This window comes from Ammodytes marinus, assembly GCF_949987685.1.
Source record: "Ammodytes marinus genome assembly, chromosome: 6".
NCBI classification, from domain to species: domain Eukaryota; kingdom Metazoa; phylum Chordata; class Actinopteri; order Uranoscopiformes; family Ammodytidae; genus Ammodytes; species Ammodytes marinus.
Window position 1 is genome coordinate 31,976,543 of NC_137235.1, and position 26,428 is coordinate 32,002,970.

The 26,428-nt window shown below is 41.3% G+C and overlaps 1 protein-coding gene across 1 annotated transcript in view; it reads left to right on the top strand.

Annotated features, from left to right (window-relative positions):
- wdr17 (WD repeat domain 17) overlaps positions 1-26,428 on the top strand; it is a gene marked incomplete at both ends in the record, with an annotated part of 81,528 nt that overhangs the window by 42,228 nt on the left and 12,872 nt on the right. The window contains 14 exons of the mRNA XM_080028983.1: positions 926-1,008; positions 1,138-1,224; positions 5,408-5,572; positions 9,139-9,254; positions 10,093-10,179; positions 10,670-10,819; positions 11,490-11,620; positions 14,146-14,271; positions 14,672-14,827; positions 22,199-22,263; positions 22,962-23,094; positions 23,703-23,791; positions 25,460-25,559; positions 25,700-25,839. Coding sequence (XP_079885109.1) covers positions 926-1,008; positions 1,138-1,224; positions 5,408-5,572; positions 9,139-9,254; positions 10,093-10,179; positions 10,670-10,819; positions 11,490-11,620; positions 14,146-14,271; positions 14,672-14,827; positions 22,199-22,263; positions 22,962-23,094; positions 23,703-23,791; positions 25,460-25,559; positions 25,700-25,839 — 1,628 coding nt within the window. The remainder of the gene's footprint in view (positions 1-925; positions 1,009-1,137; positions 1,225-5,407; positions 5,573-9,138; positions 9,255-10,092; positions 10,180-10,669; positions 10,820-11,489; positions 11,621-14,145; positions 14,272-14,671; positions 14,828-22,198; positions 22,264-22,961; positions 23,095-23,702; positions 23,792-25,459; positions 25,560-25,699; positions 25,840-26,428) is intronic.

Here is a 26,428-nt window from a genome sequence, read left to right on the forward strand (position 1 = left end):
ATCTCACTTACTGTACAGGGCAAAATTAAACACTTGGAACCAAACCAAACAATCCCTTTTCAAAACAGTTTTTAGCATCAAGATGATACACACATGCGACATTTGAACTACTCTTTCAAAGCAGCAACAGCACACCGATGTGGTTTATACAAAACACAGATGTTTATAGAACTTTGTAAGGGTTTTGACTTTAAAAATATAATAATAATAATTGATAGGTTTTATATAGCGCTTTATTGCCTAGGCACTCAAAGACGCTTTACAGGGTTCCTGGTTCAATTCGTTCACACACAGTCATACCGGTGGTGGTAAACTACTATAGTAGCCACAGCTGCCCAGGGGCAGACTGACGGAAGCGTGGCTGCCATTCAGCGCCAACGGCCCCTCCGACCACCACCTCAAACATACAGCAATCATACACATTCACACAAGGCAAGGTGGGTGAAGTGTCTTGCCCAAGGACACAACAACCATGACACAGGTGGCCGGGCGGGGATCGAACCGCCAACCCTTGGATCGTTGGCCGACCCGCTTAACCACCTGAGCCACGGTCGCCCCAAAGACCAGACCTTCATACAGACCTTTTGAAATACTAATATACTAAAACAGAAAACACACACACACACACACACACACACACACACACACACACACACACACACACACACACACACACACACACACACACAATGATTGCAGTATTGCAGTTCAACAACCAATTCAATGTTTCACTATGTACTCAGAAACAAAAATTACAATAACAGATATGTGAGCTTTAAGGGGTTGTTTCCATACCAGTCACTCATATATCATTCTTCTATCTTCGCCAACTATCCCATGGTGAAACATGAAGACTGGAAGCACATTCAAAATGATACATGGTATAATAGCGTGTGCGGTGACAACCTTCTCTGTCTTCCTCCAGCATGGTAAGAACGGTATATTCTGTATATCATGGAGCCATAAGGATTCTAAGAGGATTGCTACATGTAGTGGAGATGGATTCTGGTTAGTGTTCATCTTTTTCTGTATTCTGACAAGAGATTTTTCTATAATGAAAATATCATATGAAATAAATAAACCCATTATTTGTTCTTTGTAGAGAGTCTTATGTGTATTTTATTGTTTTGACAACAGTATTATCCGGACCATCGATGGTAAAATCCTTCATAAGTACAAACACCCTGCTGCTGTGTTTGGATGTGACTGGAGCCAGAATAACAAGTAAGACATCAACCCATCTGCCATCTTTCTCAGGGGTCGGTAGAGGCTTTGCACCTCATGCTGCAACTAGCTCCATATGGCATCAGAAAATACTTGTTTATATTTAAGTCGGTCTGAAAGACAACGCTTAAAAAACACCAACTTATTTTCAGCAGAAAACAACCGATTACATACACATTGGATTGTAAGATAAAAAGACAAGACTATCAAAAGTCAGAAATAGAAGCAGTATGTATTTCAGCAGACAGCTGGAGCAGCGGAGCTAGTGGACGCTCACGCACTGACTAAAGTAAAAACCTCTCAGCTCCAATGCCGTGCTGGAGCGGAGAAGGACCGGACTACTGCGCGTCTACGTCTGACTTTTTTTCACAGACCATGTAATCAACCTAGAGCGGCCACACATCCAACCTCAGACGCACTGCTGATGCGCGTCGGAGGCACGTCTGCAGCGACGCTCCACTTTACCTCAGGATGCTCGCCTATTTTTTTCTGAGAGACGTGCGTCTCTCTCGGGTCTCTCTGCTTTAACTGATAGAGAAATACTCTGCTGAGAGTCATATTGACTTCATACCGGCAGCTTTCGCTGTAGTTTCACCATTTCCTGGTGTGTCCCTTTCAAAATAAAACATCAAACAAGTGAAAATGTGGCAAAAAAAATAAAAAGGCAATGGGGCGCACGGATTACTGTCGAGACTCAATATTAGACTCATTATAAATCATATGCATCATAAATTACATGAAAGAACTTCATTTTAATGGGAATTATCTATGAAAACTCTATGTAGAAAGACAGGGCTTTTAGAAGCAGTACTACAGCAGCAGCAGCTGCTGAGACGTTCCATGTGTGTCCGAAAAAAGCGCGAGAGAGGCAGCAGTAACGGAAGGCGACGCGCTTCAGAGGTAGACGCAGGATTTGTGTGGAGGCCGTAACAAACAAATCTAATTCATTAACACAATTTAAAATCTTTAAACACAACTAATTATACAATTGGTATGGAATCACCTGATTCCTTCTATATTAAGGAAGTCCATGAAGCAGAAATTACAGATGCAATAAAGACATTTAATTCAAAGGCAAAATAAATTTTAATTTGGACCCTGTTTTATTAAATAATACAGTTCTGACAAAACCTCTGACCCATCTGATAAACTTATCCATCAGGTCCTGCAAATACCCTCACAACTGGAAAAAAATCATCATTAAACCAGTCTTTAAGCAGGAAATCATGATGCCTGTTTTATCTAAGGTTCTTGAGAAGATTATAGCAGCAGAATTGTTTGACCATCTGGTAACCAATCAACTCCTTCATCCACAACAGTTTGTCTTTAGATCAAAATATTCCACCGAAATAGCAAACTATTGCTTTACTGAAGATGTAAAGTGCTCTTTTGCCCCTTTCACACCGCCGAAAAATCAGAACTAGTTCGAAACTAGAGCCAGTTTTTTGGTTTCACACTGCCAGAGAGCCGGCAAAAAAACGGTTCAATCCCAACTCCAGGATTGAGCTGGGCTAGAAATGAGAACTGCCTGCGCCAGCGGCCGGGGGAGGGATTATCCTGACCAACCAACCAACTCAAACCTCATGCCCGCCATATTTAAAAACACAGCTACTACAAGACGTTAACACAAGATAATTACCGAACTTAGTGATCAAATTGACCGGGGAAAATACGCCTGTTTGGTTAACAAAGCAAAGCGAGAGGCAACACGTGTAAAAATAAGACGTATTCGCCGCTGTTGTTGTGCTTAAAGCTAGCGCTAGCTAGCTGCTCTTGTGGCTAAAAGCTAGCTTTTAGCCACAAGAGCAGCGACGTCGGGCGACGTATACACACGTTTACAGTGACGTCATGACGTTGCTCTGTTGCCGGCTCCATGGCTGGCTCCGGTCGGTGCGAAACCAACCGTTCAAAACTGGTATAAGGCTGTAACCAGCTTTGAACTGGCCCCAGCACCAGCCCGGAGCTGGCTCATGGTTCTTTTTGGTGTGAAAGGGGTATTTGAAAGGGGGTAATGTTGTGGGGGCAGTGATTCTTGACCTTAATAAGGATTTTGACACTGTAAAATATAGCATTCTCCTGTCTAAGCTGTCTTCTTTTACATTTTCCAAACAAGTAGTTGATTGGTTTAGCTCATATCTTCAGAATAGAGAACAGTGTTAGGGTAAACCAAGAAATGTCATCTTGTTTGTACAACACAATGGGCATACCACAAGGTTCAATGCTGCTGAAGATATTAGAAGGGTCTTTAGCGATTAGACCCCATTGCAAAATCATCTGAAGGGGGCAGCAAAATCCTGGGCTGAGCAGAATACCCCCTCGATGGAGCCCAGAGCTGAAGGTCTGGATGATGCTGATGATGATGAGATGAGGACTGGAGGTGAATGGGGTGGAGGAGGGTTGCATCCATCATTGAAATTGCATCGATAACTGAAATGACAATTGACATCAAGTTGAGGACCGTTTTAAACGTTGATGCAGAGAAAACAGACTGACCGAAAGATGTCTTGTGCATTGGAACAAGACAATCACCATTGATGGAGGCTCGTGTATTTGCCCGACGAGAGCTCTGATGTCTGATGGCCAATTCAGACAACAGTGGTGACACATGGTTATTTACACACTTGAAAAACAATTTAAGATTACTCAAATTAATAAAGTTATCAAAGGTGAGAAGGTTGTGTGTTTTTAGAATGCCACAGTGATGCCATCTCATGGGTTTCCGGTCCATGACTTTTATTGTCTGTTTGTATATTGAAAAGATAGGTTTTAATGTGGTAGAAGAAGTTTGTGACCATGATGTGATACAGTATGACAAATGAGAAAAAATCATGCGTGCATAAATAATATGGCCGTTTGACATGACATGTCCCTTCTTATAAAACAAAAACAGTTTAGATTTAGTTTGACCTTCTTTGCAACATACTTAACCTGCGTAACAAATTTTTAATTCTTATCCAGGATGATGCCCAGATATTTTACTTCATTTACTGATTCAATTAATTAATTTTTGATCCGTACCTCAAAAACATCGGTGACAGGTCTATTACGGATGGAGAAGCACATAGAGACGGTTTTCTTCACATTAATGGTCAACTGAGACAGCTCAAGCCATTTTGAAATGCTGAGTAATGCTTGTGTCAGGTGCTCACCTGCTAAACTTGGTGTTTTACCGGACACATGGATAACAGTGTCATCAGCATACATTTGACAGTTGGTTCCCGGACAGCAGTTTGGTAGGTCATTGATATACATAGAAAACAACAGTGGACCAAGTACAGACCCTTGCGGTACTCCCATGCTGCTGGCACGCAGATGGGACCTGACCCCATTGACCCTGACACATTGCTCTCTCCCCTCCAGGTAAGATGTAAACCACTGCAGAGCTTCTGATGACATTTTGAACTGTTTTAACTTGTTCATTAGAGTACTGTGGTTTACCGTGTCAAAGGCCTTTTTTAGGTCTAGGAACACTGCCCCAACAACATTTCCTTTATCCATTGAAGCTTTTATGTTTTCAAGCAAATAACAATTAGCTGTTTCAGTTGAGTATTTCTGTCTAAACCCAAACTGACTCCTATAGAGCAACCTGACACGAATCACAGCACAAAAAACCATGTGGATTTTCGGGAAACTCTTCCTCTCATCTGGGCGCGCTCAGCATTCTCTGTCCACACTTCGCTTTGTGCTTCTCCGCCCCCTCGCCCCCCTCCTGCAAACCCCACTTCGTTGTGATTGGTTACCTTCCTTCCGGAACACTTTCAGCGGTGCACGGGCAGATTTGAGCAGGCAGGTGGGGGCATGGCCGGAGCGTGCCTGAGCATGTTGCAGCATTACCATACATGGAAAAATCCGGATTCTCCACGTAACGAATCCCGGAAATTTGAACAAGTGAATCGCGACCGGCTGCTCTAGTGTTTAGCGCTCTGCACAGCCACCCCAGACGGTCAGCAGGGAATACGTCTAAATGCATGATAGTCATTACTTGACACTTTAGTATGTTTAAAAATTACTATAAATCATTATAGCAACGTTTATAGATCATACAAGTTGAAAAAGTATAATAGGTCCTCTTTAAGGCACATTCATGTCACAAATAAAGGTATTTTGTCATTGGTTTGTTGCTAATCTGTGTCCACAGTGTTTGACCTGCTCTCCCGCCCTCTCTCTCTCACTCTCTCTGTAGGGACATGATAGCAACAGGCTGCGAGGATAAAAACGTGCGCGTGTACTACCTGGCCACTAGCTCCGATCAGCCTCTCAAGGTCTTCACAGGACACTTAGCTAAAGTGTTCCATGTGCGCTGGTCTCCACTCAGAGAGGGAATACTGTGTTCTGGATCAGATGATGGGTGAGTATATAGACTGTTTAAAAAGGTTTTTTCATGGAGGAGATTGACATTTCACAGGGAATATGTTTCGCTGCAGCAGGCATAAAAACAACTAGAAAGACAAAATACACATTTTGCATCCGTCCAGAATTCTTGGAGGATGACGTATTATTTTTCTTCTTCTAAATACTTTATTTATGGATTATTTTTGGAGAAGATACACGCACAAACAAAAAACATGAAACAAGGAATACAAAAACAAAAGACAAAATAAAATAAAAAACAACTAACATGGCGTACTCTACTTTACAGGTTTCTAAGGACTTCCAATTACATTATTTAAACTACAGGCAAATGTTAAACAGAAAATAAAAAGTCAATGAGGTGTCATGTCGGTCCCTTCAGTACTGGTATATAGTCAAGGAAAGGCTGCCATATGTGTTTAAACTTCTCTGCTTTCCCTGAAATCTCATATCGAATTTTCTCCACATGAGTACTGGATAACTCTATGAGCTAGATGTCAAAACAGGGAGTTATCTCTTTTTTCTAAACCTTAAGAATAATTTTCTTTGCGATCACCATCCCATACTGGATCGACAGAGCTTTCCAATGACTTAAAGTCTCTAGTTGTTGTGATGAGCCTAGAATGGCTGTTTCTGGGTTGGGATGGAGGATGTGGCCTTAGACATCTGAATAACAACGAAACACGCTTGACCAGAAATTAGAATAGAGCAAGAGTGTATGCTGCGAAGGTGCACCCACACCAAACGCGTTACACACGTAGGCCTACGCGCATAACGCCTTGATCATTTTGTGTAAAAAATGGTTCTACGCGCTTAACGCGCCCAGTCTCCCTTCCCATATATTTATTCCCCTAATCAACCATGGCTGCGATCAGACCCGACCTGTCACAACAGCGTGCATGTCCGCACAAAAAACAACAACAACAACAACAGGGCCAACAACTGTGCCAAAAGACAAATAAACAGCAACTGAACAGCACAAATAGCCTAGAATTGAAACAGCATTGCATTAACGCCGCTCGTAAATGCACACAAACAACAAGGCAGCAACATACCAAACACATACAGCAGCATTGTGTGCACGGCTGTACAAAATAAAGGCAAGTAGCCTACATTCCCCTGTCTGGCTGTGACAGGGGACCGTGGCTGGCGTAGATATAAACACCGGTGCTTCGCTGTACTTGTCGTGAAAGTTCCCCGGACTTGGCTGTCATGTTTGGGTTCATAATATGGAGGTGCAAGCCAAACAACCGGGTGAGTTAATTAATGCTATCCAACACTGACTTGGTTTATCGGCTAAAGCACAGGCGCTCATATTCACTGAATTAACCAGGGGCCTGTTTCAGGTAGCAGGGTTTACAAACTCTGGGTTTAATCCTGCGCTCTGAGTTGCTCAACTCAGATATGCGCAACTCTGGGTTTTTGGTTTCAGAACAGTGGATCAGCGTTGGGTCAATCAACTCTGAGCGTGTTCACTCAGGGTTGAGCACGTGCGTAAAAGCCATCGTCAATGGATCGCTGATAACATGATTCACCATGGAAAAAAATATATAATAATTCTCCGCTCCTCCCACTTGAATAAAAAATATTAACGAATGATCACCTTGGCAATTCAGAAAAAAACGTGGCAAACATTTTTTTGTCAAGAGCATCATTACGCTTCCGTATGAGAAGCAATACTCTATTTCAAGAATTAAGTTACGCATATCAGCAACAGCAAAAGTATTAAGCTGGCGCTGCACAGCATTGCTGACAGTGTTTTATATTCGCTGTATTGTGGCAAGCTATAGTACTGTGCAGTAAACAGACTGTCACTTCTTTTAAATGGGGAATGAAAGACATTTACGTCAGACACATTAGGTGACAGTTTCCATTGCAGAGCCTGATTGATTTATTACCAGATCCCTTGTCCTCAAGTGATCACAGTTTAAATTATATTATTTCTATTCATATAAGGCTATTTAACGAGGCTCGTCTGTGACTTTGTGATCACACAAGTGAACAGTAACGATCGCGTGCAGCCGCAGAATTACATTTCAACCAGACAGAAATCTGTTCAATGACGTTAAAAAACTCCTATTAATAAAAAGATTAATGATATACAATACAAATAGGTTTATAAATCTGAATGTAGAGCATGTTCACGATGTGTAAGGTGGCCGCCTATATGAATGAACGAGGGCTGAGAACAAGGCTACTGATCAGATAAATGATCGATCAAACGTAAAATCATCAGTACATGATAAAAACATCCCGCTGGAGATTTTTATGGAGTGATTTTGCTTTAAACTGTACAGGGTCGCGTTGTAACAGTGACTCTTTCTTCAGTCGGAGCTGCAGCGTAATAACTCAGGGTAGGTCTAACCACCTCCCGAGCAGGTTAGAGCCACGGCGTATGTTGCCGCAGTAACTGACTCTCGGTTGCGCTGAACCTGCTACCTGAAACGGAAAAGTTTCCTCTAACTCAGAGCGAACAAACTCTGAGTTGCTTCAAAACCAGCTACCTGGGGGCGCTCTTAGCTCAGTTGGTAGGGCGTCCCCCCCATGGGCCTCGGCCAGCAGCGGACCCGGGTTCGATTCCAGCCCGCGGTCGTTCTCTGCATGTCACTCCCCTCTCTGCCCCATTTCAACTCTGTCTCTACAGTATCAATACAGCATAAAAAAAAATGCCAAAAAAATATCTTAAAAAAAACTGTCGCTTCCGAGCTTGTCGAACGCATGCACGCGCTTGTAGGAGCCGTTGGAAAAATTGAGAACTGTTTAACTTTATGTCGAGGTGGTTGAAAAATCACAATCGCCGTGTGAAACGGCCTTAGGCGCGTTTATACGCACCTCACGTGCCTAAAGGCCGTTTCACACGGTAGGCGACATTCCGCTCGCGTTGTCGCCTGGCCCCGCGGCTTCTCTTTGCGCTCCCCGTGTGAAGTGACGGGCGGAGGAGCGCGATTGTGATTTTTCAACCGCTGCGACATAAAGATAAACAGTTCTCAACTTTTCCAACGGCTCCTACGAGTGCGCCCATGCGTTCGACGAGCACGGACGCGACAGTCGCACCGAAGTGCGCCCGCTTGTCGTGCCGCCTGACAGAATGCTGCGCCTTCTCTCTGCCCGCTCGCCTCTCCATTGAGAATGCATTGCCAGGGGCGACAAGCGCGTTCCGTGTGAAACGCGTTTGGTGTGGCCGTAACTTAGCATCGTAGCCCAAGCATCCTCTGAAATGTGTACTCCTATTTGGCTCTCCTGGGACTCCCTCAGATGCTGCTTGGACGGGGCAGTGTGATCCGCAAACAAGTTTACAAATCTTACAAATTTACCATCTCATAAATTCCCAATAAAATACGTGTACATGTGTGGTTGTAACGTTAAAAAAAAGTGGAAAGGTTCAAGGGGTATGAATACTTTTGCAAGCCACATCTACGTAGCTAGTCTTGGTCACATTTAACATGACTGTGAATGAAGGTATACCTGAATATACCTTCACTTTAAATAAGGATTAAAACAAGCTAATATCTTTTTATTTAAAAATTAATTTAAAGACAAATCCCTGTCTGCTTGTCTATGCAGCACTGTTCGTATATGGGACTACACACAGGACGCCTGTATCAATGTGCTGAGTGGTCACACAGCTCCTGTCAGAGGCTTGATGTGGAACACAGAGGTTCCTTACCTCCTCATTTCAGGTAATGCCTCTAAAAATACAGTTAGATTTGAATTGTATTCAATATGAATATATAATATAATATATATAAATGTGTACACTACACTGTTGGGCTTTCTATGTTATTTCTTGTCAGTGTATGTGTATCCAAGTGGCGAGTGGATGAATTAGAACAATACGATAGATTCTATCATCTATCTATAGAGTAACAATGTCCATGGTTACAAACTCACTCGACTACAGCAGGTAGTCCTCTGTTCATCTGTCTAATCTTGATGTATTTTATACCCCTGTAAAGCACTTTGAATGGCCTTGTGTCTGAATTGTGCTGTATAAATGAACTTGCCTTGCCTAGATTCTTGTGCTTCAATATGTCTCTTTAGTGTCATCTAGTGGCAGCTCAGTGAAACACAACAACAACATCAGTAAAGGCATGTCTCATTTTACTTACACATTTCAGGTTTACCACCAGTAGTTTACAGCTAATAGGGTGCTTCTGATACAGGATATTAATTCATTTTCCTTTATTTAACCTCGAAAGATCAATTGAGGGGTGACCCTCTTTTACAATTACTTTGAGTTATTACAAATACACAATATACACTAAAAATACACAACAAGCTTACAAAGAGACAATTTGTCCCATAGTGAAGATACAGGGCACTTTTTCTATTTTTGATCCATAAAATCAATGTTGTAAAATTGTTCTATATGTGAAACACTATAGTTTGGAAATGTATCGCTATGTTGGCCTGAATTATAAAAGTGTTATAGTGTTGTATTTTTGTATAGTGAAGTTTTACTGCCAGGTGTGTGACGGATAGACTTTAGTGTAACATTCATATTGTATTGACTTGTAGGTTCTTGGGATTACACAATCAGAGTGTGGGACACAAGAGATGGCACATGTCTAGATACAGTGTACGACCACGGTGCTGATGTCTATGGTAAGACAACATTACTCACTTCACTAGTAGAACTGCAGATACATGATGTTTTGTCAAACACATTATATCCCTTTACTGAAAATGCAATATTGTATGGATAGGACTGACGGAACAATCCAATATTGGTTGGTATCAGGTCCGATATGTCTGCAATCCATTCGTTAGATATTGGCCTGATGCCACAGATCAACTACCCATCCAAATTCTACAGTTTGTCAAATAAAAAAATCCAAATAACAGTAAAAAGTCTATTAAAAAAAAATCTAAATTTGGGACATTAATAAAATAAAATAATTGTTAACTCAATTTTCCTGCAACTTTGTATTAGTTTTGGACAGACGCAGTACAGTGCTGTAGGTTATTTTGCTGAATGATGTCTTTCCATGCTTACATATAGGTTTGTACCTGAACCCTATCACCACCGTTATTTCTACCATGGAATGTATTCACCACAGTGTGTGTGTGTGTGTGTGTGTGTGTGTGTATGCAGGTCTAACGTGTCACCAGAGCCGTCCGTTCACCATGGCCAGTTGTAGTAGAGACAGCACAGTGAGGCTGTGGTCCCTCTCTCCTCTCATCTCTCCTCTGCTGCTCAGCATCATCACAGACCAGCCCTGGGAGAAGACCATAGGAAACACTGGTGGGAACACACTCACTCACATATGTTTCTCTATTATGGAGTTGTATTACATTTGATCTATTCTTTTACAATTAGTTTTATTTCTATCTTTTTTGCACGGTTAAATTGAATAAATGTTAACATTAGTTTTGATTTCTATCTATCTATCTATCTATCTATCTATCTATCTATCTATCTATCTATCTATCTATCTATCTATCTATCTATCTATCTATCTATCTATCTATCTATCTATCTATCTATCTATCTATCTATCTATCTATCTATCTATCTATCTATCTATCTATCCATCCATCCATCCATCCATCCATCCATCCATCCATCCATCCATCCATCCATCCATCCATCCATCCATCCATCCATCCATCCATCCATCCATCCATCCATCCATCCATCCATCCATCCATCCATCCATCCATCCATCCATCCATCCATCCATCCATCCATCCATCCATCCATCCATCCATCCATCCATCCATCCATCCATCCATCCATCCATCCATCCATCCATCCATCCATCCATCCATCCATCCATCCATCCATCCATCCATCCATCCATCCATCCATCCATCCATCCATCCATCCATCCATCCATCCATCCATCCATCCATCCATCCATCCATCCATCCTGAATGCTAATGTTTCGGCGTGCTGTTGTGTGTGCCCCCAGACACAGCCATGGTACCTGGCTCACCTGCTCTGCTCTGTGGGAAAGTATCTCGAGACATAAAGCAGGAGCTGGATAAACTGAGCGCAGACATCAGGGAGAAGAAGCTTCGATGGTTCTCTGAATGCTTTTCGGTAACTACATTCCAAATGCTCAATTTATCAATTGCTGATTTTAAGTGATATCAAATCAAATCAAATCAATGTTATATGTATAGCCCAATATCACAAATAGACAGCTGCCTCAGTGGGCTTCACATTCCATACACCTTCTGCCCTTAGACCCTTAGCTCGGCTGAGAAAAAAACTCCCAGTAAAGAAACCTTTAACGGGATTTTAAAAATTGGTAAACCTCAGGCAGAGTTGACAGAGAAAGGATCCCCCTCCCAGGACGGACATCATGCAATAGATGTCATATGTACGGAAAATAATAGAAAATCACAAAGGAATACAATCATTGACCAGATGTTTACATGGTAATACTAAAGTCAAATATAAATAGTGACCAGTGTGGATGCAGGAGAAGGGACCTGATCCACACCGTCTCTTCTCCACTAGGGAAACCTGGACGACCAGTGAGCCAAGCACAGTGAACATAGAGAGTGAACAGGCATGAGAGTAGTATTACTATCCTGCTTGGTGATGCAGGATATCTGTGATGCGGTCAGCCAGTTGTAACAGTTATTTACTGATATTTCTCCACTCTCTGATGCTGTGTGTGTGTGTGTGTGTGTGTGTGTGTGTTTCTGTATCTTCATCTGTTCATCTCACAGCCATAACAAACAGATGTGTAGTGCTTCTACCTCAGGTTAGCTGTACACACAAGCAGTATGTTTCTGTAGACTTTAGTCCCACTACAAATAAGACTAATTAAGAACTACCTTATTCTGTGCCTAGCTGATTTTTACAATTGTGGATTACATAATTTAAGAATCTAAAAATGCAAACAGATTTGCACATTTGTCTGGGGACAGCTACAAATTAAATTAAAAAAAGGTTTGAGCTCCATCGGTCCACCGTGAGGCAAATCATCTACAAATGGAGAGCTCTAAGAGTGACTGAACATCTGCCTAGAAGTGGACTTTCTCCAAAAATATCCACAAGCGCCACAAGAAAAGTGATTTTTCTTGCAGCATCTGGGACAGATGTGTATGGTACCACAATAAGAAGAAAACCCAGTCAACATGGCTTTCATGGGAGGGTTGCTGAAGAAACCTCTGCTCTCAAAAAAGAACAAAACTGCTTGTCACAACTTTGCCAGAGAGCACCTGGAGATACCTGAAGTCTTCTGGAAGTCTATTCTGTGGACAAATTAGTCCAAAATTTAAATGCTTGGTCATAACCATAACTGCCATGTTTGGGCGAAAACGCAACTCTGCCTACCACCAAAAGAACCATCTCCCAAGTGAAGAATCGTGGTGGCGGGGCGCCCTTAGCTCAGTTGGTAGGGCGTCCCCCCCCCATGGGCCTCGGCCAGCAGCGGACCCAGGTTCGATTCCGGCCCGCGGTCGTTCTCTGCATGTCACTCCCCTCTTTGCCCCATTTCAACTCTGTCTCTACACTATCAATAAAGCATAAAAATGCCAAAAAAATATCTTAAAAAAAAAGAAAAAAAGAATGGTGGTGGCAAATGGCCTGCATATCTCCAAGTCTTAATACAGCTTGTCTTTACTAAAAAGAACATGTAAATAGAGGCTCACCTCACCAAATAGGAATCAGTTTCAGTTTTAAATTGAACAATACACACATGTTTCCAACCTGTTTATCCCATTCATTTGATGTGTTTTGCCCTTTCTCCTTTCATCGCTCCTTGCATGTGGTGGGGAAACACTGAATCCACAGCAACAATAAAAAAAGCTAAATAAAAGTCCCATGGATACGTTTATACAAACATTCACAAAGCATTTACAAGTTGCAACATGTTGTAGCATCAGTCTAACAGGTTAATCTGTGTTTCACATATCCTGCCAGCAAACACACAATGTGGTACATTGTTACCTACAAATCATCAATACTGCTAGAAAAAAAATCTCCAAAATGTAAGAAAATATGGCAACATGTAAAACAACGGCATTGAACACAGTTTTTACACCAGCTATTTTATTTTCTTTCGTTGTGTTAGTGTGCATGCTGCATGTGTTTTCTGATCTTCCTTGTATGCCCTTTGTCCTGGGACAGCCTTGTTGTGATACAAATGAGATGATAAGGCTGTAAACAATCAAGCAAAGAGTATTTAATCAAACAAACAAACAAACAAACAAACAAACAAACAAACAAACAAACAAACAAACAAACAGAAAATTCATGTTGTTGGATCCTTGAGAACATGGAGGTCCATCCAATCCAGGAAGCCCGGTGGCTTTCTGAACAGAATGGCACAGATCACATGGCAAGTCACATCCTTTATACAAGTCAGTTCAGCATAAGAAGAATACTGTGTTTCAATTGGCAGTCAGGTGAGGGGTAGGGGGTGGGGGAAGGCTTCAGAGACAGACTGTTTACTGCTGCAGAGGAGGGGGGGGGCGTCTGAATTTAAGACAATAGAGGCGGTGCTAGGATACAGGAGTAATACAAGATAAATACAATGTTTCTTATTGCAGATATAAGCATGCTAACATTTGAGTCCGGAGATATATCATATGCAATGTTTGCCATTCCAGCCTCCAGGAGGGAGCAGTAACCTGTGGGACCTGGTGTCAGTCATTAACGGACAGGATGACTCTCTGCTGCCAGCCAGCTACAGCAAGGGAGTCATGCACATGAAACATCTGCTCAAGTTTAAAACAGTAAGTGATGAGGACATAAGCCCTCTTAATAATAGATAATAGATGTGGTTTACCCGCTGGTTTTTCATCCCACTTATGATTTATTCAGCCAAGTTCTTACAGCTGTATGAACACACGCATAAAGGCAGAACTACACTGTGACACTATAACAAAAAGACAATGGACAAAATGATCATAAGATCAAAGGATTGAGACACTTATTTTACGTTAATTCTACTTTTTTCCATTTATGAATGTCACTTGATTTTTAATTATACATTACACCTTTATCATTGCAGATAAGCCTCATTAATAAAAAAGAAAAAAGCTAAATGAATGATCAGTTCAGAAAATACATCAAATAAATATAATGGAAGCTTACGATTGGTGTCTCGTATTTCATTTCTCTGTCATGTGTCAGTCTGAAGCCCAGGAGCTGACTATAGTCAAGATGTCAAAGTTTGGAGGAGGGATCGGAGCGCCCAGTAAAGAGGAGAGGCTGAAGGAAGCAGCAGACATCCACCTGAGACTAGGACAGATTCAACGATACTGTGAATTGATGGTGGAGCTGGGGCAGGTACGGTGTGTAGTTCCAGTTTTGAAAGTCTGGAAAATGCTTGATTTTAAATGTAGTCTTTTCAAGGTTTGAAATGTGCTCGAAATCTGAATACTGTGCTCGAAAAATGTTAGCCTGGAAATCCCGACCCTTATCAAGAACGATATAGGGTCTGGCCACGATCAATAGACCTTCCCAACTCAAGGGGCGGCACCTAGGCAGTGCATTTCAAATACCACTGCACGCAATTGGATAGCACTACGATCAATCAGAGCAATGAACAAGGTGACGTATTAAGCCCCGTTCGTTTAGCGAACAGCGGGGTTAACTGGTCAATTAAACTTTAACTGTGGTCGGTCGGTAAAACAGAACATTCCTCTTTCTTTGCTAATGAAAGATTTGATAGCCGTCTCCCAAATCGTTAAGTGTCAAGGCCAAAGCCGTTTCAAACTCAAACAACATATCTGCAGCCATCTCTGTTGTTTACATCAAAAACAAAGGCAGGCAAACTGTACGGTCTGCAAAAAGGACATCCAGCTCTACACAATGGGGGAATCAGCACTTACAAGTCATAGGTAAGTCAGTTGAGAAAAAGTTTTCGTTAAAACATATCAGACAATGTCACTTTGTATAGTATAGTAGATTTTATTTGGACATGGACATGACAATGTCATTGGACGAACCAGATGCATTGTTTACAGTGTGTTAGCATAAATGCTAGTGTACAACACCTGTCCACAGGAAGCTTTTTAAAAACAACAAAATAAACTAAACAAAACAGAAACAAGATCAAATACTGATAAAAAACTGATAATTAAAAAGAGTAAAAATGCAGTATACAATAGAGTACAGAGCAGCAATATAATGAGTCAAATGTATAGGCTACGTAGAGTAAAACAAAGGCAGCATGTTCAAATAATAAACCAGTTGTAAATTATTTGTGTGAGCACTGTTGATTTGAGCCGTTGTTTAAGTTCTCTGTTAAAAGTGTTGCTGTTAGTCTCTAGTTTTAGACTAGTGGGCAAGAGGTTCCACAGTTTTGCCCCCTTTGCAGCAGGCCCGGTTCTAGACAGTTAGATTAGGGTGGACCTGTAGAAATTTTAGGTGGGCACACTGGGCAGAGCAGAAATTTTTTGCCCTTGTAAGATCTCTGCGTCTGATTTTTGGCACATTTACTGTGAATTGTGTAGAACACAATATGCAAATAAACTTTGAGTGTTGCTGTGTGGGAGATTTGATTCTTGCATGTTTTTTTTCCAAAATGTTTATGAATAACATATAATATACATTAGCCTATATACTACGTAATGTATCTTTTTTTTTAATCGCAGTATTAACAGTAGGCAGCCTGAGCTGATTGAAGAGATCACAACACAGCCGAGGTCACAACCCGGGAGATTTTTTTTTTTACCTTTTTAATGTGAAATGCATGAATCTGGTGCACTTTTAGGCCTTTCACACCGCCGCAAAATCGGCGCTAGTTCTGGGCTTGTTCGGAGTTAGAGCCAGTGTTTTGGTTTCACACCGCCAGAGAGCCTGCTCCGGGCCGTAAAAACCGGGGGAACTCATACCCCAGGATTGAGCAGGGTTTGATAAGAACTGCTTGCGCGAACGGTTGGGGGAGGGATTATCCTGACCAACCAGAGCAACTCAAACCTCATGCCCGCCATATTTAAAAACACCGCTACTACGAGACGTAAACATAACATAATTACCGAACGTAGCGATCAAATTGACCGGCGAGAATACGCTGTATGGGTCCTGTTTGCTTAAGAAAGCAAAGCGAGAGCCAACAAGTGTAAAAATAAGACGTATTCGCCGCTGTTGTTGCGCTTAAAGCTAGCGGTAGCTTTAGCGTTAGCCACAAGAGCAGCGGCGTCGGGTGACGTACACACACGTTTACAGTGACGTCATGACGTTGCTCTCTTGCCGGCTCCATGGCTGTCTCCGGTCGATGTGAAACCAACCGGTTCATAACTGGGATAAGGCTGTAACCAGTTTTGAACTGACCCCAACACCAGCCTGGAACTGACTCTTGGTTCATTTTGGTGTGAAAGGCCTATTAGAGAGGAACATTAAGAGGCTAAATCTGAGGAATTTTGTGTGAACAAATAATTTGGAGACACTGGGTCGGATGAATTAGAAGCTATTGAGGAAAGACACATGGATTTACCATAGAAATATAAATTTTAAATAAAATATTATGCAGGGTCCTCTGGGATGGGCTGGGTGCTCTTTTTCTTTTACGGGACATATTTTTCTGTAATATAATGAATTCTTTTGAATGCAGTGATTACATAGGGGAGAACGGGGTAATCTGAGCCACTTTTTACATTTGCTCCCCTCTAAGCGAGCTAAAATGATTTATCACTCAAATTTACACATTTCCCATTAATTCAGGATGTTTCCTAGAAATGGGCATTAGCAGACTTTTTTCAAGACAAAGGGCGGTGAAAATATGATTGTTTTAAAAAAAGTTTTCATGTGGCTCACTTTAGCCCAGCTGTGGGGTAAACTGATCCACTTACTTTTTCCACTCTGAAACTACCATAACAACACATATTGTAACAGTAAGAATCCTGAAAGCTAGCCACACATTCCAGAACTAATGTCGGACTACTAAAAGAATGATGGGGTTTGGTCAATTAAGCAAAGCAAAATTTCTAAACACTTGAAAGTAACTCTGAACAAAATCAAATACAACATATTATAATTCAAAAGGTTTTAATAAGATTCAAATGAAAGATAGAACCAGTTAGATTAGAACACAGTCTGGGGGTCAGAACACAGGACCCTTAGAGCCAGCTAGTGTCTGGGGGTCAAAGCATAGGAAAATCAGAACCAGTGAGAACAGGCTGGGACTCAGAACACAGGAGAAGACCCAACTGGATTATAACATCAGCCTGTCATACTCTACAACTAGGCCTACTCTACATTCCAGCCCTGAAGGTTACAGGGAAAGATGAGAAGGTGATCTTTCCGTGTGGTTGCCCCAGGTCGTCTTCCTGGTGTATTTCCTTGGCATGATGGCTTTTCTACAATGTGTATGACATTAAAATAAAACACATGTCATGTAATATTACATTGAAATATGTTTAAAACTAAACTTAACTTGTGCCTCATGGTGGGGGAAAGTGAGACAGTGGCTCACTTTCCCCCACAGCATTTGGCTCACTTTCCCCCACCACCACAATTTGAGAAAAACTACCTCTCTTAGCATTTCAGGCTAATCTTCAGTTATCAGCATAACATGGTTTCATATGTTGGTAGTTCATCAACACGTATGATAGAAGCTTTTCTACGTGAATACATTTGCTTTGGCACATACAGTATGACAAATGAGAAAAAAATCATAGCGTGCATAAATAATTTGGCCGTTTGACATGACAAGTCCCTTCTTATGAAACGAAAACAGTTTAGATTTAGTTTGACCTTCTTTGCAACATACTTAACCTGCGTAACAAATTTTAAATTCTTATCCAGGATGATGCCCAGATATTTTACTTAATTTACTGATTCAATTAATTCATTTTTGATCCGTACCTCAAAAACATCGGTGACAGGTCTATTACGGATGGAGAAGCACATAGAGACGGGTTTCTTCACATTAATGGTCAACTGAGACAGCTCAAGCCATTTTGAAATGCTGAGTAATGCTTGTGTCAGGTGCTCACCTGCTAAGCTGGGTGTTTTACTGGACACATGGATAACAGTGTCATCAGCATACATTTGACAGTTGGACCCCAACAGCAGTTTGGTAGGTCATTGATATACATAGAAAACAACAGTGGACCAAGTACAGACCCTTGCGGTACTCCCATGCTGCTGGCACGCAGATAGGACCTGACCCCATTGACCCTGATGGATGATTCATATTATCCTTTGTAAGTTACATCAAATTCCGAGTTTTGTGTGTGTTAATTTACAACTGGTTTATTGTTTGATCATGCTGCCTTTGTTTTACTCTACGTAGCCTATATATATATTTGACTCATTATATTGCTGCTCTGTACTCCATTGTATACTGCATTTTTACTCTTTTAATTTTCAGTTTTTTATCAGTATTTGATCTTGTTTCTGTTTTGTTTAGTTTATTTTGTTGTTTTTAAAAAGCCTCCTGTGGACAGATGTTGAAAACTAGCATTTATGCTAACACACTGTAAACAATGCATCTGGTTCTTCCAATGACATTGTCATGTCCATGTCAGATAAAATCTACTATAACTATATTGACTTGTTGAGCTAGTTCTCCTAGAAGCAAAATATTAGATATTTTACTCCATTCATTGTACCTGCATGATGGATGTGAATAAAACTTGATTTTGAACTAAATAAAATTCTTCCCAAAATGGATAACTTAAAAAATTATTTTAGGAGCTGCACCTTGTCAAAATGAATCACAATATATGGCATTACCATGTCAGAATTTATTTTGAAAGGACAGACACAGGAAGTGGCGGGCAACACTCGGCAGCAGTCCACGTTAGTTAACCGTTGCTGCCTCATGCCTTTACTCACAACGCAAGGACAAGAACAAGAACAAATACAAAACCTTGTGGATGCACCCTCTGTCAAAACACTGGCACATGATTGACTTTGTTATTGTTAGACAATGTGACATCAGTGACATAATCATCACCCGTGCCATGAGGAGGTGCAGACTGCTGGACAGGTCTTCGTATGATAGTGGCAAAGATCCAAAAGACAGTTGGCCCTCCCATGCGGTGAAAAGGAAGTAATAGGAGGCAGCTGAATTGCACCCGCCTTCAGAACGAGCATGTCAGAAATGATTTCCGTAGCTCTGTTGCTGGGAAGCTGAAGGACATTGAGTTGTCAGTAAAGTCAGACACTTTGGAGAAGAAGTGGACCTCCATTAGCTCTGCTATCTATGACGCAGCAGCCCAAACAGTCGGCTTTAAGAGTAAGAATCACCAAGATTGGTTTGAAGAAAACTCTGACACCATTTATGACATGCTTGAGAATATGCATAGATTGCATCGTAAAGCCCTCAGAAATCCGTCCTGCAGTATTGCAAGGGAGCAATGGGAGAAAGCGAGGCAGGAAGTTCAGAGGACCACTCGGATCGGCTGAAAAAGGCGGTAAAAATTCAGTATTATTTCAATATAAATGATCCGTAATTTTTTACAATGCTTTAAAAATAATATAAGGCCCAACAAAATTGCTCCTTCACTCCTTTGAGGTCAGCAGACGGTCGGACACTTTTGAAAGATCAAAATGACATTCTGTTGAGGTGGGCCAATCATTTTGATTGCCTCCTTAATCAGGAGTCTGATGTGAACCTCACCGTTTTAGAAGAATTGCCTGATCGCTCCCAAATTGACACCCTTAATCAGCCACCAAGCTTTTCTGAGGTTCAGTCAGCTATCTGTTCCCTCAGGGACAACAAGTCTCCTGGAAATGACAAGATCCCAGCTGAGCTCCTTAAGCAGGGAGGATTCCAATGTACGAAAACTCTTTATCAGTATATCACTGAAGTCTGGACTGAAGAGAAAACTCCTCAACAATGGAAAGATGCCAACATTGTCACCATTTATAGAACAAGGGTGATAAGGCTATCTGTGGCAATAGTAGGGGTATTTCACTACTGGCTGTTGCAAGTAAGGTCCTGGCTAAGGTGATGCTGAACAGATTGGTCAGTAACATCACAGGGTCAATGCTGCCTGAATCACAATGTGGCTTCAGAAAAAGCAGGAGTACGGCCGACATGATCTTTACAGCACGGCAACTTCAGGAGAAGTGCCGGGAACAACATCAGGATGTTTTTATAGCTTTTGTCGACCTCTCCAAAGCATTTGACTCTGTTCAGAGAGAACGTTTGTGGGACATCCTCCTTAAGTTTGGCTGTCCCAGCTAATTGTATCTGTAGTCCCTAATATCAGGTGATTCCAAGCTACCACCAAAATGCTTGATGAAAGGGTCCTTGAACTGCAGTATGCAGAGGATGGCGCTTTTGTTGCTCACTTTCCAGAAGAGCTCCAGTCTGTCCTTAATGCTGCAGCCAGAGCATACAGCAGGATGGGTTTAACCATCGACACCACCAAAACAGAGGTCATTTGTCAGCCCCCCTTCCACTATGCCTGTCCTTACTGTTGCTGATGAACAGCTATCAGTAGTTCTGTCATTTAAATACCTGGGGAGTATGCTCTCCGATGACTGCAGCATTGATGAAGAGGTCCAGAACTGCATCAGGCAAGCATCTGCTGCCTTTGGTAGACTGCGACACCAGGTCTTTCAAAACAGTGACTTAAACCTCCACACCAAGGTGTCTGTGTACCATGATGTCTGTATCAGCACTCTGCTGTACGGCTGTGGGGCTTTGGTCACTTACAGCCGCCACCTCAGGTCCCTGGAGAACTTTCACATGCGCTGTCTGCAGCGTATCCTTGGCATCACTTGGCGTGATCATGTGCCCCATTCTGAAATCTTTGCAAAGACCAACTGTAGAAGTATTGAGACTCTGGTCACCCAGCACCAGCTGAGATGGCTTAGACATGTGGTGAGAATGCCCCAGGACCGACTGCCCCGCAGAGTGTTGTACGGCCAGTTAAGTCATGGCCAACGCAGATGTGTAAGGAGGGGACCCTAGGGCTGGAGGAGGACAGGACAGCCAGGAGACAGCAGAGGATGGACAGGAGGAAAGCTCCTGTAGTACACATGGTGTCTACTGACACATTTACATGTACTGTTTGTTAGAGGTTATGTAGGTCTAGGATTGGGTTGTATAGCAACATTAAATCTCATAGATGTGGAACCATGGGGGTGGGTAATATGAGCATCGTCATTAGCGTGAGCTTGTTTGTACGGAGACTGGGTCTGTTAAAGGTGGCTCTACTGTTTGGGCTGTGATAGCCATATGATAGGATAGGGAAAAAGTTAGTGAGAAAGTATGCTTTTGTTTATTAAAAAAAGAAGAAGTAGACTTCATCATCAAAATCGATGAACATGATAGAATGTGAGTGAGTGAGTGAGTGAGTGAGTGAGTGAGTGTGTGTGTGTGTGTGTGTGTGAGATCCTGCTACTGTGACCGACCGTTTTAATATTTAATGTTGGTTAATCATTGGCTAGCTCCACCTTAGGCCTTTGTATACCAAGTGTATTATACTAACAAAGAGCATGGCCGACCTATATCTGGCATTCATATATTTATTTTATTTTCACTTAATACACATATAACTATAATATACTAATAATAATAATAATTTGCGTTTTTATTTTTATTTCTCTCTTATTCATGCATTGACTTGAACCCCGGGTCTGAGATTTTATTTAATATATTTTTTTTTTATTAAAAAATGTCAGAAATTACAATAATATATTGACACAGTGTCAATGAACCCTAATAGAGAATTAGCATTATTGTCTGTCTTTCAGTGGGAGAAAGCATTATCAGTGGCACCGGGAGTCTCCATGAAGTACTGGAAGAAACTCATGCAGAGGTAAAGCAGGTGGAAATTTAAGAACACATATTGCATGTCCCATTCCGTGTGTTTTTTCTCCAGTTATGTGTGTTACACATTAGTAAGCAGAGTCAGTGAGCCAGTATGTAAACTGCCTGGGCCCTGAACTTGCCTACCTAAATGGAATGCAGCCATGATTAATGTTAATATGTGCACCTGACTACTCCTGCTTGGACATGTCAGAATGCCAGCTATTAGGAAGCGCCCCCTGCATGCCTCATGTGGACTAATAGAGCCCTTCTTTGGCTGTTAAGTCTGTAAAGGGCTTGTTTTTTTTGTATTGTTTTACCAGATCTAAATGACCAGATAAAATGAATAATTCTGAGAACCCAAGTTAACTTAAATGTTAAATGTTTGTGTGCATTCAAATGTCCCCAGAGGACAATGTTTACTCTAAAGACAAATGTGAGACTAGAATATGATTGTAAATGAAAACTGTGGGCCTTGCTTCTGTAAATGACAATGGTGAAACTAACTTTTCAGGAAGCTTTTCTAACTTCAAACAGTGTTCCAGGGATCACATTTTTCCTGTGAGGAACGTTTGTTAATTCAGTTATGAGGATTAACTGGGATCATCACTCATTAGAATAATAATAAAAAAAAGAATATAAACCTTTGTGTGTTAAATGTTGTTTGTGTTCCAGTTTAACTTGATATTTGTATATGTGACGTTTCAGGAGAGCTGAGCAGCTGATGACAGAGGATAATGATGACACTATCCCATACTGCATTGCTACAGGAGACATTAAAAAACTGGTATCTTTCTTCACCGGCAGGGGACAACTACTAGAAGCCTTAATAATAGCAGAGGTATGGAGCAATAATAATAATGACACCCAAGGTCACCTTACAGAGCATAAATTCATCATACAATCATTAAAAACAAGACATTGTGGAAAAACAAAACAAAACAAACAGACAATCAAGACAGTGACCAGTTATAGGTTGTGTGCGAGTTTGAACAGGTGAGTTTTGAGTTGTGACTTGAAGGTTTTAATGGTGTCTGATTGTTTTATGTGTGGGGGGAGGGAGTTCTAGAGCCTGGGTGCTGAATGACCGGGCACCCATTGTACTGAGGCGTGATGTGGGGATACATAGTAGTCCAGCAGAGGATGAGCGGAGGGAGCGGGAGGGAGTGTATTCTTGGAGGAGGTCGCAGAGGTAATTGGGGGCTAGGTTGTGGAGAGCTTTGAAGGTGAGGAGTAGGGTTTTCTATTGGATGCGGTATTGTACTGGGAGCCAGTGAAGTCAATGAGACCAAGACAAACGCTTTATGAATGGTTACTGATAGGTGCATGAGGAGGAGGTTGGCATAACGAGTGAAGCAGGACAAAGACTAAAAACAATAGCTACCTGAAAGTCATTTTAATGCTAGATGTAATATTGATCCGAAATAATATATGTATATTTTTTTTAAGGGAGCATGTGAAGGGAACATTCGTGCACCTCAAAGCTCCCAAGTCAACCACACGACTAATGACGTGGACAACAGACAACAATACCAGAGGTAAAGCACACGCATACACACACACACACACACACACACACACACACACACACACACACACACACACACACACACACACACACACACACACACACACACACACACACACACACTTAAACAAATTCGAAATGCACAGGCACACACACACACACACACACACACACACACACACACACACACACACACACTCAAACACTTTGACCAATGAACAATATTATTAGGGCAATTCATTATTTTTAACTGAGACAAACACTGCAGTGACATAAGTCATGAGTAACAACATTTAAATTGAAAGCAGTGTTGCCACAGTTACCTTTAAAAAGTAACTTTGTTACTTTACTGATTACTTGATCTTAAAAGTAACTAAGTTAGATATCGGATTACTTGATTTAAAAAAAGTAACTAAGTTAGATTACTAGTTACAAGTTACTTTACAGGTTTTACTTTACAAGTTACTTTACAGGTTTTACTTTACAAGTTACTTTACAGGTTTTGAAACCCGTATATCTCAATTTAAAACATGCAGATATTAAGAATAATTTAAAATATTAAAATAAAGCTTGTACTAGGCTAGTAGCCTATGCCTACTGTTTTCAAAATAATAAAAATAATGGTTTAAAAAATTTGATAAAAAAAAGTTTTTCCCCCCATGAAAATAAATGCATTCCTCCAAAGTGCAAAGACAGTAGCAGTGTCTTTAAACTTAACTTGCTTGGCCCTTCACTCTCAAGCATTCATCTGACACACTGACGTCTCATGTGTTGACAGTCTGGGTGTGTGGCCACCGGTCGCCACGTGACTATATATATATATATATATGCAGTTATGTAAAATGTTTTACTAAGGAAAATGAAAGAAATAGTGACGCACAGTGACTTTGATGAGTAATTTTAACCTGATTACTGGTTTGGAAATAGTCACGCGTTAGACTACTCGTTACTGAAAAAAGTGGTGCGCTGCCAGTAACGCGTTACTGTCATCACTGATTGAGAGCTACACTTTCAGATATTGGCCCTATCACAAGTTTTCAGTTTGCTCATTCGACAAGAAGAAATTCAGTTTGGATTCAGGTCATTTCCGATAGATTCCAAAATTAATTAGGTTTCACCGTGAAAATGTCCATTGTAACATCTTCACAATACTGTTACACTTTTTACTTAGAACCTAATATTTGTCGGGTTACTTTTGATATGTTCTTGTATGTACTGTCCCATATAAATAATAATAAAAAAATTAATGGGGAAATGGATCAACCAATTACAGTCTCTCAAACAATCCTACCTAGAAACGTGGTAAACAATATCTCTTTACTCAAAATAAGCTTATCATCTTTGCTAGGAACTTTGATGAATTGTTCTCTGAAATGAACCACAGTATATTTGGGACTGAGGTGTTTTTTTTTTTAAATATAATTTTTTGGGCATTTTAATGCTTTACTGGACAGTTTGGAGATGAAATGCGGCAGAGAGGGAAATGACATGCAGAGAACGACCCGGGTCGGACTCCTGCTTCTCCTGAATGGCCTTGTGTCTGAAATGTGCAATATAAATAAACTTGCCTTGCCTTGCGAGGAATGAGCCTCTAATGGCGGGCGCTCTAACCACCACATCACGAGCTGAAGTGTTTTCTTCTCAATCTCTGACTTTAATCCACTATTGTTCTGTCCAGTCTCCTCCATACAGTATGCAAGGACCTAGCAGAGTCCTACTTCCAGGACGGATGCTCTGTCCTAGCAGCATGCTGCCACCTAGCTGTGGACAACGTTGAGGTAACACACCGAGTCAACATGTGCATATAACCTTTAGTTTCATGTCTGCCCTTTATCTTTACTGATTATTGAAATTAAAAAGAAAACTTATATTAAAATGTAGCTGAAATGTGTGTGTCTGTGTGTTTTATGTGTTTTAGTTTGCCATGTGGAGTCTGATCCGTGGGAATGAGCTGGAGTTGGCTGCATGTGTGGGCCTGGTCCTAGGAGAGGCAGCCAATCAGAGCACTGCATACTGCCTTGAACTCTTGGCCAAGAAGTACATGACCACGCCTACATGGTATGTCTCAGTCCATGCAGGTCCAGTTTGTGGATATACTCCATGTTTCCTCTGTAATCCAAACTAACACTGGTCCATTTTTGACTTCTTTGTGCTAATGTTCTCTTGTAAAACATTGTACTGTATGCAGTGGCGTTTCTAGGTGTAAAAAACAGGTGGGGCTGACATCAAAAAGGGTGGTCTGGGGTCCCCCCCCCAGGAAAAATTTGAGCTTCAAAGACACTATTTCTCGCATTCTGACGATTTTATAAACACAAAATGAGTTGTTCACATCATTGTGCACTTTCACATTTTAGCCTCATGTTGAGGTGATAGCTGACTATTATCGTTTCTCTTGCGTGACATAACCTACACAGTACACTTGAATGAGGACTAGATCTTGAACGATCAAAAAATGTATATACATTTCAAATAGATTATGCAAACTGCAAATATTAGATTTTTCTCACGTGGAGCAAAAACTCCCGGTGGCTCCAGCAGCAGCTGTGTGGAGCGTGAACCTCAAACTGCATCTTAACTAACTGACTCAAGTGACAACACAGCATCGGACTAACTTAGTAAAGCCTAATTCAGACAGCCTTTCCCTTGA